Consider the following 18,670-nt stretch of genomic DNA (forward strand, 5'->3'; position numbering starts at 1 on the left):
GTTAGGAATTAGCATTTAAAAAACCTTGCAATTTCACTTAAAAAACCATAGGTTTCACACATGTTATAGTTAGGTGGACATTTCACTTGTAAAAAACCAATGAAATTCCCCCGTTATAGTTAGTTCAGATAACTATAACTCGCGCGACCGCCACTATATCACAAGGATGATGTCATCAGTGATGTCATGAGTGATGCCACTGACCAGTTCATGAGTGTTGTAATATGTGACGTCATGAGCAGTGGATTGCGGGCGCGCGAGTTATAGTTATCTGAACTAACTATAACGGGGGTATTTCATTGGTTTTTTACGAGTGAAATGTTCACCTAACTATAACATGTGTGAAACCTATGGTTTTTAAGTGAATTTGCAAGTTTTTTTAAATGCTAATTCCTAACTATAACGTGTGTGAAACCTATGGTTTTTTAAGTGAATATATATTCACTGAAAAAAAACATAGGTTTCAGGTACGTTAAAGTTAGAAATTAGCATTTAAAAAACCTTAGAAATTCACTGAAAAAAAACATAGGTTTCAGGGACATTATAGTTAGCTGGACATTTCACTCTTACAAAACCATAGAAATTCCACTGTTATAGTTAGTTCAGCTAACTATAACTCGCGCACCCGCAATGCACTGCTCATGACAGCACATATTACATCATTCATGACATGGTCAGTGACATCACTGATGACATCACTGATGACATCACTGATTACATCATCCACCTGAAAATCTGATGCACCTCCTCACACTGTAATATAACCTTTGATACACCCACTGTAAAATACAGGCTACCATTTTCTAAATCATTGACACACCAATACCAGTTACTACATATGCACTCACTGATTCCTAGGTCTACACACACATCCACTCATTCATCCATACACTCATACACGCAGTCACTCATCAATACAACACTATCATATACACTCATACACCTATACAGACACTCACACACTGCCACTCATCCATGCAGTTACTCACACACCTAGTCAGTAATGCTAAGAATCAATCACACTCCCATTTACTCACCTATACAATTATACACACACCACCTCACTTATTCATACAGATACTAATGCATGCTTACTCTCTTATATAATCAGTGATACAAGTACACAGTCATCCAAACAGCCAGTCTCACAATCACTGACTATCATGTAGAGTCATTTATATACTTCAAATGTCACATACACTGCCTTTTACATATGTAGTTACTTGGACATGTACCAATGAGACATCTATTCACTCACCAACACACACATACACACGCTCACGCACCCATACAGCTGTTTCCACATGCACTGTTGAACCCATACACCCCGTTTATCAACCACTCACACATCTATGCACAGAGTCACACACCTCCCACCCACCCACACACACACTCAATCTCCCAAACAAATACTCAGACAACCAATCAATAACCTAAATGTCCAGCTAACTATAACGTCCCTTAAACCTATGATTTTTTCAGTGAAAAACACATAAAATATATATACATTTGTGTGTATAATGGTAATAGTGGTGGATAAATTTGTCAATTGAGAGGAGGTTGTTGTGCACACCCACATGGATGGAAGGAGTTGTCTGCATGCCTGGCTACGCAATACTGGGTGCAGATTAGGCTGAGCAGGTGGGAAGTTAGTAGGGTTTTCAGGTAGGTTGTACAGGTTGGTGTTGTGCACCAGTTGACTGAGGGACATGACTTGGCCATGCAGATTGACAGAGGCACCGGTCTAATAGGAGATGCATCATCAACCTGAATAAGACATGATGTCTTGCATCCGTCTCTTTCAACACTTCTAAATGTTCTTGGTGCAAGTTATCAATCAACATTAGGACCCTTCCCTGGTGGACTCTGATGGCTTGCAGAGTCTCTCGATTTGATCAATATCCCTCTGCACAGAGGATGGTTGTTGGAAAAATTGATTCTCCCAGATTTTCCCATGCAAATGACCACACCATGCATGTGTGGCTGTCTAACAATGCCAGCTAGCTGTCTATGCATAGACTGTTGACATCTGAGAGTTGTGGGAGGGAGATTTTGAAACTTCTCAGTAAGAGTTTCCTGTCTTATAAAGGTTGACAGAAAAATGTAGCTACACCTGATATGAACGGAAGAGGAGGAGGACAGTCAACAGCGGTAAACAAAGGCAGATGGCTGGACTTTGGAAAGTCCCTCTTATTCAAGAGAAGAATCTGTGGCGTTGTCGCTGTTGCCTTGGAACTTGCTATCCGTCAGTCTTTTTTTAGATGCTATCCAATAAGGAACCAACAGTCTCCTCTTTCTGCAACTGATGGCGTCCTCTTCTCATGCATCAAATGACATCAGTGTCTGCTATTTGATCCCAGGAGCTCAAACAAAAGGGATATCTATTTTGGAGGCATGTCATTAGATAGACTGTGTATATGACTAAAACAGAGATGTTGAATAGCAGAAAGCAATATATGACAGTAAAGTATAGATAAATCAAACATTTTAATCTTATAATTGTTAGTTGCAAGTTACAATATGCCCTTACAAATGATATATTCTAGTGTCTTAAATACTACTGCCATGAATGCTTCCTTTGTGGATGGATCCCTAGATGTTAGCTGCTAAACCTGTTTCCTGAAATAAGGTGGTGGGCATGTGTTCTTAGATCGAGCAGCTGATGAAAAAACTAAAGATACATTTCAGACTGTAACAGTTTCACTGAGGAGAACCAGGATAGGTGGCACAAATGGTATTAAGAACATATGAGAATAAACCTCATATATACAATTTTGTACCACTAGATGACTCATAGGAAGAATCATAGGACATTCGAATCAGGAAGAAGAAAGGATGAAGATAAGATGGGAGCACAACAAGCCATCTAGTGGTACAAAATTGTATCTATGGGCATTTCTGAGATAACAGGAGCTATCACTGGGTGGATGACAACATTGGGATATTGATCAAGCCCTGATGGAGTCCCACAGGGACGAAACGCATTGGCTGGGCCGCGTGGATTGCTTCTGTCAAATTGGCAATTTTTTAATAAAATTGGAATCAAAGCAACTCGCAAGACTCCTGAATCACTTTTATTCGTCACATCATGAATACTTGATCTATTGCTGGAGAACAGTTTAACCATCTGTTGATTTTGTAACAGATAATCCTAAATAGAATTTTACGCTCCTTTTCATTTGTTATTTTTTGACTATGTGTAATGTAATCAAAATTTACTTTTTCATTTGAGAAACTGCTACCAAAATGACTCGGAGTTATTTACCACTCAGATTTTCAAATTTCATGGCAAAAGAAGACTTCTGATAACTACAGTGGAAATTACCCTTATAAAATCCATTTTGTGTGGCCACTTACCTCACCTCAAGAAGTCCAATACTCATTCCAGGCTGCAGTTAGTGACCCTGCTCTCCATAAGACAATGGTTTGGCCTCTGAGGCCACACAGGCAGGGGTACTGTCAACAGCTGGCACTTGACAAGGATTAGCCATTTGGAGGGGACAGTAACAGTTGGCAGAAAAAAAGCATAGCTTTCACACTACCTCTTGTGACCTGGAGATAACAAATGTGGCTGAAAGGATTTGCTCCCATTAATTCACAAGGCTCTCCAAGACTTTCTGGCTTCAGTGCCAGCAGAAGCAAAACAGTTCTTGGCCCTAACAGAGTGAAAAGGCCTAATTGAAATATGGGATTGGTTTAGGGAGAGCCATAGCCTCTTCTGATAGAAGAAGGGACTAGCCATTTTAGATTTAGGATTTCTGTGATGTTTTACAGTAAAGCGTAGAGCAAGTGCTACAACAGGAGATGGGCATAGGGGGAGAAAATAGAAAGAAATGGGTGGGAACAATTCTCCAATCAATGGCTACCATTTAGGGTAAGACTGTGTAACTCACCACCACCTCACAACACCTCTGGACCAGGAAAGCTAGCACCTGAAGAAAGAAGGCCCTGCTGGAAAAAAATGACCATAGACCACTGAATTCCTATGGCACATATGGACTGGAACTGCTCTCCAAGTGTCAAATGTTTGACCTCCTTTTTGCCTGCTCCAGGGACACAGAAGCAGAAGGACTCCTGACTCCACAAGGGTACAGATGACCACAAAGGACATGACCTTGCCAGAGCCCTGGTCGGAAAGAGGTCTGGTACCTAGTAGCCAGCGTCAAGGACCTGGGAATTGCAGCAGTGATCAGAAAGAACTTTCCCAGCAGCTAGAGAAAAGTGTACTTAGTAATTGTTTCCATCTCTGCAAGATCACAAGAAAATGTTGAGGGTTTCCCAGGGATGGCATACCCAATGCAGGCAAGAAAAATAGGTTTGTGCTTGTCAGAGCTTGTTGCTGCACTGAAGACTGGTTGAGCTGGACCCCTTCTTTTTCTGGTCCACTATAGTGTGTTCCTTCACCTACAATGCATTGACATAGTCGGTCAACTACTGCCACAAGACCACCTTCTTCACTCCACTCAGTGCATATGGAGACACACCATGCTGTTCCCTGTAATGATCTACAGCTAAGGTGACTACAAGGTCTGTCTCCTCCTCAGTGAAGTTCCTATTCCTCTTGAGTTGTGACTACTGGATCATGGAGGCTGTAGCAAGTCTCTGGCAGTCAGCTCATTATAGCAATCCAAGGGGAAAAGCCTAGGGCGTAGGCTGTATTTATGTGCTTGCAGGGTTAATGTTTGCCAGGTATGTGTGGTTTACATCAGGTAAATGTTGTTTTCCTGTATTTTTCCTTTAGGAGTATCCATATCGGATGCCATGCACTATAGTTGTATTTCAAAATTATCATATAAAGTTATTAATAATAACTTTTAGGTGGTGAATTCAGTCGTAAGAGTCTCCAATCTTGAGGGAATAATGGGTTGAAGATTCATAAATCCCAATCTTGTGCCAATATTTTCACAGAGAAATGATGAATATCATGCAGGAGACGCTCTCTGCCTAGGTGTAGACATAAATTTACGTGTGCAGAGATCTCCGCACATAGATTTATTTTTGTGAATCAGGGCCATGATCTTTCTGTGATCTTTAGATCGTGAATATGATTCTAAGAAAATTAATTAGCAGAAATTACATATTGAATGGCTGATCTGTGCTTCAACAGAAAAGATTTAAAAAAGAAATTCCTTACACCTACTTACGTATAGGGCCTCATTACGGGGTCCCTGGTAACAGAAGTGTGAATTCCAGCCACTGGAATGTTATTGTAGCTCAAAGGGCTGGAAAAACCACTACGTTATTAGTTGGACCCTGAGAATCTACGGAGAAATGGAGACTAATTGAATTTGCTTAAACTAATTCCCATGGTTATTCCTCGTTCAGAGCCATATTTTTAACAAGAGATTTCAGCTGCTTTGAGCAGCTGGAGTACCCTGTGGAAAGTGTGTGTGTGCAGTGTTTCTGCATTCATCATAATCCCAATGGGCCCATTAACTTGCGTTACCAGGCCCATTGGAGATTACGAGTAAAGACAGCCAACGTGTTTTCTGGGTGTGGTCAATTAGTATGGCCCTTACAGAGAATGAACTATTGTCCTTACATTGGACACCCAGAGACTGACATAAAAAATATAACTGTATACATTTTGTTATTTATGATAATTTTCCTCTAATAATGTCCTGAAATGACATGACATGTTTTTTCTACAGTAAGCTCATTCGTCAAGTTCTGAAGGACATGTGGGTTCATAATTATGATCGTTTCTCGAAGACTGGCTCTTCTTCGGCCTATTCTGGCTATATGACACGTATGTATTGAAAAAAGTAGGATGTATTCATGCATTTGTTAGGGCCATCAAGAGTGACTCTTGTCATAGTCCTTTCTTTCTATCTTTAAGGGACAGCTGATATATCTTCCACATACCGGCTTGATATTCTGTATTCGGGTTCGGGCATCTTACGGAGAAGCAATATGGACCTTTTCCTACTCGGCAGAAGCACAGAGCTCCATGCTAGTCAGGTAATGGTTGTCACCGGAAGTAGGTAGAAAATAGAATTTCCCTTGGTGGAGGATTTGTATAACTACTGGGTCACAAAGTTCCCAGCAGAGGACATTTTTTTAAAAATGTTAGCCCATATGTTAGATCATACACAGTTCTGAATGTAACCATACCACATATCAAAGATATATTTAAAAAAAAAATATTAAAAAATTGATAGTGTTTGCAGTAAAAAAAAACAATAGAAATCACAATCATATTAAAATCAAGTTAATTGTACCATAAAAACATATATTGTACATATACACGAAAAAGACCATCAACATGTATACTTGATTCCAATCCTTATGGCGGAAGAAAGGAAAAAATATGTACCTAACATATATGTATTACAAGACAATTTAACAGAGAGACAGAGAACAAACAATACAATTTGTCATTTGGTAACACATCGAGTCAAATAATTTGAACACTAGTCCTAGATACAATTAATCTTTCTTATCTATAGGATTAGCTACTCCCTCGGATTGTGTTGAATGCAGCGTCGACGCGTTTCGATGGTTCAGTTATACTATTCTATCTTTCTCAAGACAATTATACGTCTCTCTTAAAAGGCACTTGTTGGTTGCCTTGTTTTTGGATTTCAGTCCTGTTGGCAGATACAGTATATTAATTTACATATAGTTAACTCCACAGGTTTTTGAATAGTATTTCAACTCGATTAACCATTATTACAATTTCAAATTTCAATAACTGCTTGTCTGAATAATTCATTTAGCTTATTTTTAAAGAATTTTTTTAAAACATGGACAGATTTTCTACATATTATGTCCCACAGTTCCCTCTTGATTCTATCATATGGGCTGGTATTTGTATATGCCTCAGGTCACTGGGAGCCCTCTTACCCCCTTCTAACAACCAGGGGAAGGACCAAACACTGGCCTTCCTGATTGCACAAACAGTTGTTGCGATTATTAGCAGAAATGATTGTTACCTCATTTCATGTTACTGAGACCTTAATTTACTCAGCTTTCTTGGCCATTAGTCCATGAGGTCTACAAAAATGTACATAGAAAGTGCCAGAAGATAAATATCTCATTTTTAACGTGGGGATTACTCGTGTTATATTGAGAAAAAGAAGAGAGGGTGTATAGTCCTATTCTTACCTCATACAGGCAGCAATTTTTGACCTTGTATCTATTTGTTCTTCTTGTTTATAATCCCGGGGCTTCACCTATATTCACCTTCTGTTAAATTCTAGAGATAAAATCCTAACATTAGTCTTGTTGTATGATGATACGGGGTACTACTGATTATATAATTTAAGTAACCTCACATACCTTTCAAACTCTTCTTATATTTTCCCACTCACATTCAATTTCATATCTCAAATCTTCCAAAAGATAGCTGTCCTCACCTAAAGGATACTAAAGGTACAGAACTAACATTAGTCCTATATTAACTAGGGTACGGAATAATGATATTCATGGGACTTTTGTAGCCTAAGCCGAAGTAGACCGCCTGTGGTAATAGGAACATAGCAGCCTGGGTCTTATTCCTATTCCTCATGCATATGTTGGCAGACCATCATGTTGTCGTTGTTCATGAAGCTCTAAAGATAGACTAGGAGAACCAATAATTTTGTGAATGAAGTCTCCTGAACTCCGCGTTTCTCATGGGAATCTCAGAAAGTAATGAAACTTGAACTGATTTTAGGCCTGGCTTACCAGTATCGCTGGGAGGTGACTTTTTGTAATAAAATGTTTTAAATTTATGTAGAATCGTTTTGTTTCCCCCAAGTGAGTATTTCTCCTTCACCTCATGGTATTGGTATTAGGTGTAATTTGGCATATGAGTCTGCCTCCTGGATGAGATATTATTTTACATCACAGAATAATCCCACATTAAATCATTTTTGTTTTTGCTTTTTCACTGCAGCGTGATTTTTGTTTTGCTTTTTTACTGAAGCGTGTTTTTTTGATGTTTTAATCAGGACGTGCACTTGCCTGCACGGGCACCCTTTGAACTATGATAAACAAAGATTGGCAAAACAAAAGTGTCAACACAGGCTTTCAGAAATTCCATTTGTATATTTCACACCTAAAGACCAGACCTACTGGATTTACTAATGTGTGTTTGAAACTGACTTGGCTTGATCTATGATTATGTTACTGTTTTCAAGCTCTGTCAGAAGAAAAATATGAGAAACAGCGTATTTTTGTAACTCGGGTACGTTTTAGGAAATTTATAATTTCTCGTTAAAAAAACTGCGTACCCCAACAATACACAGTGTTTTAATCAATTATGCCATTTCATATGTTTCAGTGATGTTATCAATGGTGCCATATAACATGTCAGGAGTAATGTAATATGTGAGGTAATTAACAGTGCACCGCAAGGCTGTGAGTTATAGTTAATTTAGCTCAGGAGTTATGGTTAGGTACAGATAACTATAACTGGTGAATTTCAGTGTTTTTTTTTGTTCAACTGACATTTCCACCTAACTATAAAGCCCCTTTAACCTTTATTTTTTTCAGTGAATTTCTAAGGGTTTAAAAAAAATGCAAAGTAAGATAGTATTACAACACCTAATGATAGCGTCACTTTGACCGTTGTTTTTTTCAGTTAATTTCCAGGGATTTTTAATGTAAAGTAATATTTTATGACCATACATAATGCAAAACCCATGCCATGCTCGGCATGGGGTAGGCTGCAGCACTTCCTGCACCCCCCCACAAGATAAAAAAAATTTTGTCTGTGTCCCTCCCTGTTTCTAGGGGCAGCACAAACCTAAAAAAAATATAAACAAAAAAGTACTTGAAGGGCATTATGGGGTGCTCCTTTAAAGAGTAGTGAGTTACAAAAGACCAGTTCCTGCTGCTCATTTATAATTCGTTTTCATGGTTTTTGTTTATAACAATTTTTTGTTTAGGGTGTCCCAAAAAAAAACAATATAAGGGACAGGGTAGGGATACCACCTTCCCAGTCTTTGACCCCCATGGCCAAAATGAAAAAAAATGTTTTTAGGCCACAATCCGCAGTACTCCCATAGGATCACAGGGAACAAAGTGGGGGGCATAGTAAACTGACCCCTGAGATGGGCCAGGGCCCAGTGGGCAATTCTTATTAATTATTCAGAGAGGAGTGCATGTGTTGGGCCCCCCTCCCGGAGCCAATGCCAGCCTAAGGGAGATCTTCGCCCAGGGCCCACTTAATTTATAAGGAGAAGGGGGGCATGCATTGGGTCCCCCACTCCGCGAGCCACCTAAAGCCCTGGGGATCCCATCCCCTGAGGTCAGGCATAATAATGAAAAGGGAGGGGCATGCGGCCCCAATCCCCGAGCTGATAAGGCCCCAGGAACCCCCTCCTCGGTGCCTGGCGTAATAATGAAAGGGGAGGGATGTAAGGCCCCCCCTCTGTGAGCTGAATACAGCCCAACTAAAACCTTATCCCCTGAGGTCCGGCATAATTATTAAATGAGAGGGTGGTGCCCGGCTCCCTCCCCAAGCCTGGAAAGCTCCCGGGGACCCCAGCCCCATCGCCAAAATATAGTTATAGAAGAAAGGGGTGCACATACCCCACTCTGTGACACCAAGGGCCCTGGAGACCCAATCCTCTGAGGCCGGCTCTATCACAGTGTCTGAGGGAGCCCACCCCAATACACTGTTTCCCTGCCTGTGACAGCTTAGGCAGGGAAACATGTGTGCTGCCACCCAGTGGGAGCTGAAAAAATGCTCCAGCTGGGTAGGAGCACACATTTGTTGCCATGCTATGCCATGCTGTTGCAGGCAGGGAAACCAAGATTGCCCCCACCTGCCGAGAGCAGAGAAAAATACATGACCCATCCGGGTGGGAGCAATGCGCCGGTGTGCACCGGGGTATTGACATTAGGCCCCGCGGATGGGATCCCCGGGATGAAAATGCTCAAGAAGAGGGCCACGTGCCCCTTCTGCATACAGAAAAAATACGGCCCGGGGAATTAGGGCCTCTAATCCCAAAATGGCTCAGGAAGGGGGGCAATGTACACCCTCCACTTGAAAAGAAAATATGGCCCCATGAAATGGGTCCCCAGACCCCAAAAAGGCTCAGGGAAGGAGTATGTGTGCCTCCCTCCCCTTAATAAATGAATACAGCACCAAGGATGGGGCCAGTAAAGGCTCGGGAAGGGCAGCGCCTACCGTCCGCCAAATTTAGGGATGGCTACCGACCCAGCAGACATCTCATAACATCGGCAGGAACTGCAGTGATGTGGTCAATGTTTTAAAAGTTTCACTGATGGCACCATCAAAATAACGGTACCTAACATCTGTCAAACTTTTAACATGCTATTGTATGCTCAAAAACAAAAATGCAAAGCTGGATATTGTTTTTGAGAATACAAAACCTAATGACCCATACACCATGGGAGTTGCCTCCCATGGTGTGGTGGACATTTTGGAGGTTTCACTGCACTTTACTTCCAGGCAGAGAAAACTGGACATTCAACTACTCACTCTAAATCTTGTGTGCAGTCAAATGGACAAACCTCCGACAGCCCTTATGCCATTGGGCCCTCAGAGCATTGGAAGAGTATGTAAGTGACAGAGACTGAGTGTGATGGAGTACCTTCTCTGCAAAACTCTTAATCACCCCCAAATATTCATTAGAGCCAGAGTTGAATCACCACTATGTGGTATTGCACCTAGGGATAATTATGTTTGTAGTGTACCTGATGCAAATTATGTAAATTGATAAAGAACTGTAATAAACATGAAATGTTTCACTTACGTGTTGCTTTCTTAACGGATGTCTGCTTCCATTGTGTTTTTTTCAGGTTGTAATAGAAGCACAGGGTTTAGAATCCTTAATTGCCGCCACCGCAGATGAAGGGGAAGAAGACTTGGAGTCCTTTGCTGGAATGTCCGCCATCTTATTTGATGTTCAGCTTAGGCCTGTTACTTTTTTCAAAGGCTACAGCGACTTGATGGCTAAAATGTTTTCAGCTACTGGAGAACCCATGAACGTGGTGAAAGGTCTTGTCCTTTTGATCGATCACTCTGAGGTAGTCATTCCTTTCTTTTTTTTTGTTTTTTTATATTTTTTTATTGCTTGCCAACAATACAAATACAGAAAACAAGAAGGAAAGACACGGCATATATGGTCAACATGGACAAGATTACAAATAAAAAAATAAAAATAAAAAAAGGAGAGAGAATCCATGAATTAAGCCAGAGAGAAAAGAGAAAGAAAAAAAAAAAAAAAAGAACCGAGGTCATACATTAATCCCCGCCTCCAGCCATTTCCGAATAGGGGCCCAGATTTTATGACCCAACTCAGACCTCTTTCTACCCCGTCTCAGATAAATTGCAGATTCGAGACTATAAAGGGCTAATATCCTGGATCTCCAATTAAAAAATGTTGGGGCTTCTGGACTAAGCCATTGTGACGTAATACAAAGCCGGATTAGAGACATTGTTATAAACAAAAAAGCTGAGAGATGTCTTTTTTTTTTTTTTTTTTTTTTTTTTTTTTTGTCCTCATATTACGTGCTTAGCTCCAATCTATCAAAACCAAAGGACCGCCACAGAGCAAAGGAAAGAGTGGTCGAGTGCAGTGCTGTCTCAGCTTATAGCTGGTAGGAGAAAGTTCATTCGGGAGGGAAGAAGACCGGTTCCCCACAGCAACAATCGCAACAGCCAAACATGATTTTGCTTAGGGAAGTGCCTCCGGAGATAGTGCCCAAGTTATCGAGACCCCCATAGCTCCAAGACTGTTGGTCATGGCAGCGAGGATAAGCAATGTACGTGTTAATCATAGGACCTGGGAAAAAAAAAAAAAAAAAAAAAAAAAAACCCAGGTTTATCGCTGCTATCCCAGCATTGCCCAAAAAGCTCTCCTATTGGGGTTTCCTGCTCTGGCGAGATCGAGTTTGGAAATTTGAAGAAGTGAAACTCGCCATTCATGCTCTGTAGGTGGTTGAGCATCTTTCCAATGCCTACATATCTCCCTACGCGCCGCTAAAATGGAGTAGAATGTTAGATTGGTTGCGGCATTGCGGATTTTACTCTTGAGACCAAATATAACAAGAGCTAGGTCTATGGAGATATGTTCACCCAGAAATTGTGAAAGCTTATTACTAATGGCTTCCCAAAAAGCGGATAAATTTGGACAATCATAAAACATATGAGTGTCTGATGCTGCGATTAACCCGCATCTTGGGCATAAGACTGGGCCTGTTAAAGAAAACTTAGTCAACCTCTGAGGGGAATAGTATGCCCTATGTATAGTGAATAAGTGGTTTCTACGAAGCCATGCCGGTTTAACTAGGTCCCAAAGCATTGAGCAAGAGGCTATCCAAAGTTCTTCAACATCTACGCCTGGCATTAGTTCAGCCCATAGTGACGTCGGTAGATGAAAGTTGGCATCTATTTCATCGATTATTTTGTTATACCAACATGAAATTTCTTTTTTTGCGGCGGGGCTTTCCATGAGGCAAGTTACCAAGTCGCTATTGCCACCTATAGGCAGCTTACTAATCCGTACTGGCTGCTCTTTGTATGACTGTGACCAGCTGGAGATCTGAATATATTTAAATCTCGAGAAACTTGTGCCTACTTTGTTTGTTAAATAGTCCCATGGAAGTAATGTCCCATCCATAAACAGGTCATCCCACCTATTTATACCTGCCTCTATTAGCGGGTTAGTCAGGGCATCTGTTGTCCATGCGGGAGGGACGGGTAGATCCATATGGGAGCCCTCCCAGAATAGTATCCAACATTTATCGCATGCCTCACCTTATACCAAGTAGATGCAATCCCTTGTAAAACTTTCAATTTTATTTTCTTGAAGAATTTGGGGTCACCAAATTTAAACAAAAATGCAGATTGGTCTACTCCTTCACATTCAAGTAATGTAGAAAAAAGAAGGCCCAGCCCTGTTAAAGTAGGGGTTTTAAGTAGCATACGTGTGTGCGTGAGCTGAAAAGCCCATGCATAGATTTGGAGATCTGGGCCAGCCAACCCTCCCTTCTCCCTTCGTCGCCTGATTTTTTTCCACGAAATTCTTGGGCTCTTACTATTCCAGATAAAGCTGGTTATCGCGCTCTGTAGCTTTACAATCAATTTTGAGTCAAAAAAAAGTGGAATAGAGTTAAACAAAAAAGAGACTTTAGGTAAGATACTCATCTTCACTAAGTTAACCTTTCCCAAAACAGTGAGAGGAAGATGTGACCAGTCTCTCATATGTTTCCGGCACTCTGCAGCTATTTTGTTGAAGTTAAGTGAAGCAATCAAATTAATGTCTTTAACTATATTGATCCCCAGATATCGAAGTTGGGTTTTAGATGTGCCATTGTTGCCAATTGAGTTACTATTCCAGGACATTGACTCTGTCTTTTGGGCATTAATCTCATACCCAGAAACTTTACCGAATTTTAGAGCCTGGTCAATTATCTCTGGGTATGCTTCATCATAATTCGTTGTAAAAATCATAATATCATCTGCATAAAGTGCCACCTTTTTATCCCAACCACCAAAAATAAAAGGTTTAATCAGTATACTGTCTCTTAAGATTTGGGCAAAGGGTTCTATATAGACATCGAAAAGAAGGGGTGACAGGGGACAGCCCTGCCTAGTTCCCCTCGTGACCCTGAAGGACTCAGTCAAACCCCCGTTTATCAAAAGTGAGGCAGATGGGCACCTATATAACAAATTCAACGTTCTCAAAAATCTGTCCCCCACATTGAACTTCCTCAAGGCCTCCGACAGGTACAACCAGTTCACCCTGTCGAAGGCCTTTGTTGCATCCAACGTGAGGACATCCAGAGGGATAGCCTCCTTTATGGCGATGTCTATAGAGCCTAGTAATTCATACGTGAGCTCACAAAGCTGTCTCCCCTTAATAAACCCTTTTTGGTTATGTGCTATAATGTCTGGCGCCACCCGACCCAACCGTTTGGCCAGTATGGTGGCAAAGATTTTATAGTCGGCATTTAATATAGAAATAGGCCGATATGAGCCGCAGTCTGTGGGGGGTTTGCCGGGCTTCAAAATAAGGGTTATAGAGGCATTGTCCCATGATTCAGGTGGTATTTCGCCGTGTCTTAGTATTTGGTTAAAAAGAATCACTAAGATTGGAGAGACCTGAGTGATAAGCTTTTTATATATTTCACTTGGCAAACCGTCAGTGCCTGTAGCCTTTCCTCCCTTTGCTCTCCTTATTGCCTCTTCTACCTCTATAATAGTTATCTCCTCGTCCAAAGAGTGGTTCTGTTCTGGTGTTAGAGATGGTAGAGAGATACCTTCTAGCCAACTCAAGATGTCATTCTGGGTAACGTTTAAGTCATCTTTATAGATGGATTGAAAGAAATTTCTAAAAACTACTCTAATTTCATCATCCCTTGAAAAGGTGCCCTCCGTGGATGTAACAGACGATATGTTGTTTCGAACCCGGTCTGATTTAATTTTCCAGGCAAGTAATTTCCCTGCTCCCTCCCCGTATTGGAAATGCGAAAGCTTACTTGCCTCCCATCTCTGAAGGACACGTTTCTCTAGAACTGCGGATAATGAGTGCTTCAGCCTGTCCAACTCAGCGTGTTTTCCGGCGAGGTCGTTGTCATTGTCAATTACTCCTGTATTATCTATATCGGCCTGTACTAATAAGATATTGTTTTCAATAAGGGTTACTTCCTCTGCATATTGTCTTCTTCTATAGGCCACTTTGTTTTTAATAAGACCTCTCAATGTACATTTAAATGCATCCCATAAAATTCCTATTGGGGTTGTACCGATATTGGTGTTAAAAAAGTGGCGGGTTTCTGACTGTAGAAATTCGATATCCTCTGTTGTTCTGAGTAAAGACCTATCAAAGGACCACATTCTTATTAGAGGTGGCGTGTCCAACTTTAATTCTAACACTATTGCAGAGTGGTCAGAAAGATGCATTGGATTATAGTCTATTGAAGTAATATTATCAGCCAGAACTCTACTAGTGAGAATAAAATCTATTCTTGATTTGTGTCTATACTTCGAGTTCCTGAATGAAAAATCCTGCCTTAGACCCTCCCTAAACCGCCAAATGTCGATAAAATCGTACTGGTTCATTAAGCCTACTAAGCAAGATCTAGATTTAGAGGTGGTTTTTTGTCTGCTGTTAGGGGATTTGTCTAGAAGTGGATTTAAAGTGATGTTAAAATCCCCAGCTATAATCACCGGGTCTGGGAAATTTAGCAAATGATTGAAAAGGGTTTTCAATACAGAGGGGTCATCGATATTTGGACCATAATAGCCCACTAATGTTACCTTTGCTTCTCCCAACTCTACTGCTGCAATGACCCAACGCCCTCCAGGATCCACTTTCTGTTGTTTTATCTTAAACCTTACTGATTTTTTGAAGAAGATTGAGACCCCCCGTATGTTAGACCCTTGTGTTGTGGAAATAGAAGATTCTATCCATCTATTCCTTTGGACCAACTCGTGTATCTCGCTTTCTGTTAGGTGTGTCTCCTGGAGGATAATGATCCCCGCATCCGTATCACGGAGATATTGCATAATTTTATTCGCTCGGGGCTTGGTGCGGAGACCATTAACATTCCAGGATAGTAAATTAAGTCTACTCATTGTGTTGTAGCTTTAGGTTGCTCGGTAAGACTAACTGTAGAACTAATGAAGTATATGGCTGTCTGTATAGATTCATGTTATCTAAGATGAGATGAGTATAAAAACTTATAACTACAAACTTAATTAAACGCAAAGATTGGAGCTCTTTTATGAAAATGTGCTTATGCCCCACCACCCCCCCACGCCCAACCCTCCCCCCCTGGGAAAACCCTGTGCTCACCACCCGGAAGAGTTTCCGGAAGTAAGTGCCCCTAGCTCTTCCCCGTCTCGACCCTGTGTGCCTCTACTATATTTAGTGTGAACTCGCCATTAAATATTCACACATATTATAGGCAAGTACTATTCTTGTGTGTATTTATTTATTTTGTGTGTTTTTCCCCCCCCCCCTTTTTTTATTTTTTTATTCTTATTCTTTTTATATCCTTCATTCCTTTTTTTTTTTTTTTTTTTATTCCCTTATCCTTTATGTTTATTTTTTTTTTTTTTATATATATTTTTTTTTTTTTTCCCTTTTTCCCATTTTTTTTTTCTCTTTCCTTTTCTTTTTCTCTTTCTTTTTCCTTTCCCGTTTTTTCCTAATAGTTCAATATTTAGTAGCGTTCAGGTTTTTTAACAAGACTTTTTTTTTGCGCACAGGCATTAGGAACTTAACTGATGGTGCTAAAATTATACGGTTTCAACTCCATTAACTTAATGTAAGTAATGTAAGTGTATTTATGTAGTTGTGTAGTTATGTGTTCCTTTTTTTTTTCCCCTTTATATTTTGGGGGGGGATTTCTCCATATATGAAGATTATGACCTCAATGCATAATGTCACACTCTTTGTTTCTTATTGCCAAGAGACATTAGGAGATCATCTGCAGCTTGCACTGATCTGATGTTGTGCATTTTGTTGTCTATCATGATTTTAAGAGAAGCAGGAAAGCCCATCTGTACTGTTGCGCCTAACTTGCGGAAAGCGTCCATCCTTCGCCCTAGCTCCCATTGTTTATCCAAGGTGAAGCGGGACAGATCAGAGCGGATCTGGAAGTTATATCCCTTGTATGTCTGTGACTTGAGCTTAAGTCCCTGGTTCAAAATTTGTTCTTTTAAAGAATAGGTATGGAAATTAATGAGAATTTTCCTGGGCTTGGCCCGCTGCATGTTACGTCTGAAGGGGTCTCTATGTATACGCTGAATATCCGCTGCTAACTCCTCAGTAGATTGAGAAATATTTAGTGTTTCTTTTAGTAAGGTAGTTATATAACTCTTGATATCAGCACCTTCGCTCCCCTCAGGAATATTCAAAATGCGTACATTACTCCGCCTTGCGTTGTTTTCCAAAGTCTCCATTCTTTCGGAGAGGGCTTGTTCTTCTTTCCTAAGCTTTACAATATCTTCCGTGGTGCCTTCAGCTCTCATTGATATTTGGCCCACTGTCTCTTCTAAAGCTTGAGTTCTTAGCGTCAGGTTGCCTAGTCTCTCATCAAGAGATTCACAAAAAGTTCTTATCTCTCTCTGGTTAGAGGCTGACTCAGCAAATCCTTGTTTAATCTCTGCAGATAAGGCCGCAAACATTGCTTGTACCGAGGCTACAGAAATAGTCTCTGTGCCTGTAACAACCACTTCACTTAATTCTTGGGATACGCCCAAAGAAGTTTCATCGAATAATCTAGCCTCGTAGTTGTCTTCAATGTGATTGATAGAGCTCTCAGCTAAGTCATTTCTACCAACTACTGAGGAGTTCGGTAATAATACTCCATCTACTGCCATCGCATTTTCATTGTCTGTTGTGCCTTGTTCCGCTATATTTTTCAGATCTGAGCTCTCTGCCACAAACTCCACCAAAGGAGTCTCTTCTACTTGTGTAGTATGGGATGGATCCGCGCAGGGAACTTGATTTTCAACTAAAGTGGTTAATGTCTTAGGTAACACATCCGACTCTTTGTTTTCCATAGTCTTGAATCCTGATTTAGAAGTATTACTACTGGACTGGGTTTGCTCTCTCCCAAGGCTCAAGATCTGAGGAATCACTTTGAAATATGAGCGCAGAGAGGGGGTCACTCTAGGGATGGTAGCTGTTAAAGGTTTAGCTTTGGCGCGTTTTCTCCCCCTTTTTGCTTTAACCTCCACTGAGAGATAAGAGGATGTTTCTTCGTTCAATTGATCTAATTTTAAACTTTCCCCTGTTTCAGAAGCCTCCTTATCCACCTCCTCGGCAACAACTTGCAATGTACTCTTTCCTCTCTTTCTGCGAGGTGCTGCTGCTCCCACTAAGTCCTTTGATGCCCCCTTCCCTCTGAGTTTCCTAACGGGCTCCACAGGCTCAACAGCACTCATGTATGCCTGATTTTGGCAGTGGAATGCGTAATAAACCTTGCTACCAGACCATTCACTCACTCGTACTTTACTTACTTCAACCGATCCGGAGACTTTAAAAAAGGTACAATCCTCATGTAGTTTGAAATCAGGTGTGGCATGGGGAACGGTATTCAGATTACAGAGAGCTCCGTTAGAGGAATCAACACCGAGGAGACTTTGGAAGCGTCTCTCTTTATGCAGCTGGGCAGCGAGCTGCCTCCCCGGATATAATGCAGGCGGAGATTCGTTGAGCTTATTCAAGTAGCGCTGAGCTCCGTTAGAGAAGCCGACGCCGTAGAGACTTTGGAAGCGTCTCCCTCTACGCAGCTCGGCAGCGGCTAGCCTCCACGGATACAATGCAGGTGAGAAAACACTGAGAGTAGGGCGTTCCCTTCCTTGCTCGCTGCTGAGGTTACTGAGGCAGCCGCGCCCTGCTTCCAGACCGCAGCTCCGGATCACAGCAAACCGGCACATCAAGTGGCACATCAAGTGGCAAATTAAACGAAAAAGACACGATCCTGAATTACACGATTGAGAGGCCAAAACCCGTAAGATTAGACTGCTGGCGAGTCAGATTCCTCCGGTTAATGACAAGGCATCTACGGGGTTAGACGGAGCGGAGCACTGCCGCAGTCAGCCGACTGCCGCCATGTTTTCCCCGCCAGTGTCCTTATGGACAAATCACAATCTGACGCTGAGAGATGTCTTGTCCTTTCAGCTGAATCACAACCGAGCATCACCATCTCTAAAGAAATGTTAAGGGGAATGCTTAAACTAACATTAATGAAATGC

The 18,670-nt window shown here is 41.2% G+C and overlaps 1 protein-coding gene across 1 annotated transcript in view; it reads left to right on the forward strand.

Moving 5' to 3' along the window:
- MTTP (microsomal triglyceride transfer protein) overlaps positions 1-18,670 on the forward strand; it is a 277,369-nt gene that overhangs the window by 229,605 nt on the left and 29,094 nt on the right. Inside the window, exons 13-15 of the mRNA XM_085635746.1 lie at positions 5,652-5,749; positions 5,840-5,961; positions 10,756-10,983. Of these exons, the coding sequence (XP_085491872.1) occupies positions 5,652-5,749; positions 5,840-5,961; positions 10,756-10,983 (448 nt within the window). The remainder of the gene's footprint in view (positions 1-5,651; positions 5,750-5,839; positions 5,962-10,755; positions 10,984-18,670) is intronic.

This window comes from Triturus cristatus, chromosome 2_1 (assembly GCF_964204655.1).
Source record: "Triturus cristatus chromosome 2_1, aTriCri1.1, whole genome shotgun sequence".
Classification (NCBI taxonomy): Eukaryota; Metazoa; Chordata; class Amphibia; order Caudata; family Salamandridae; genus Triturus; species Triturus cristatus.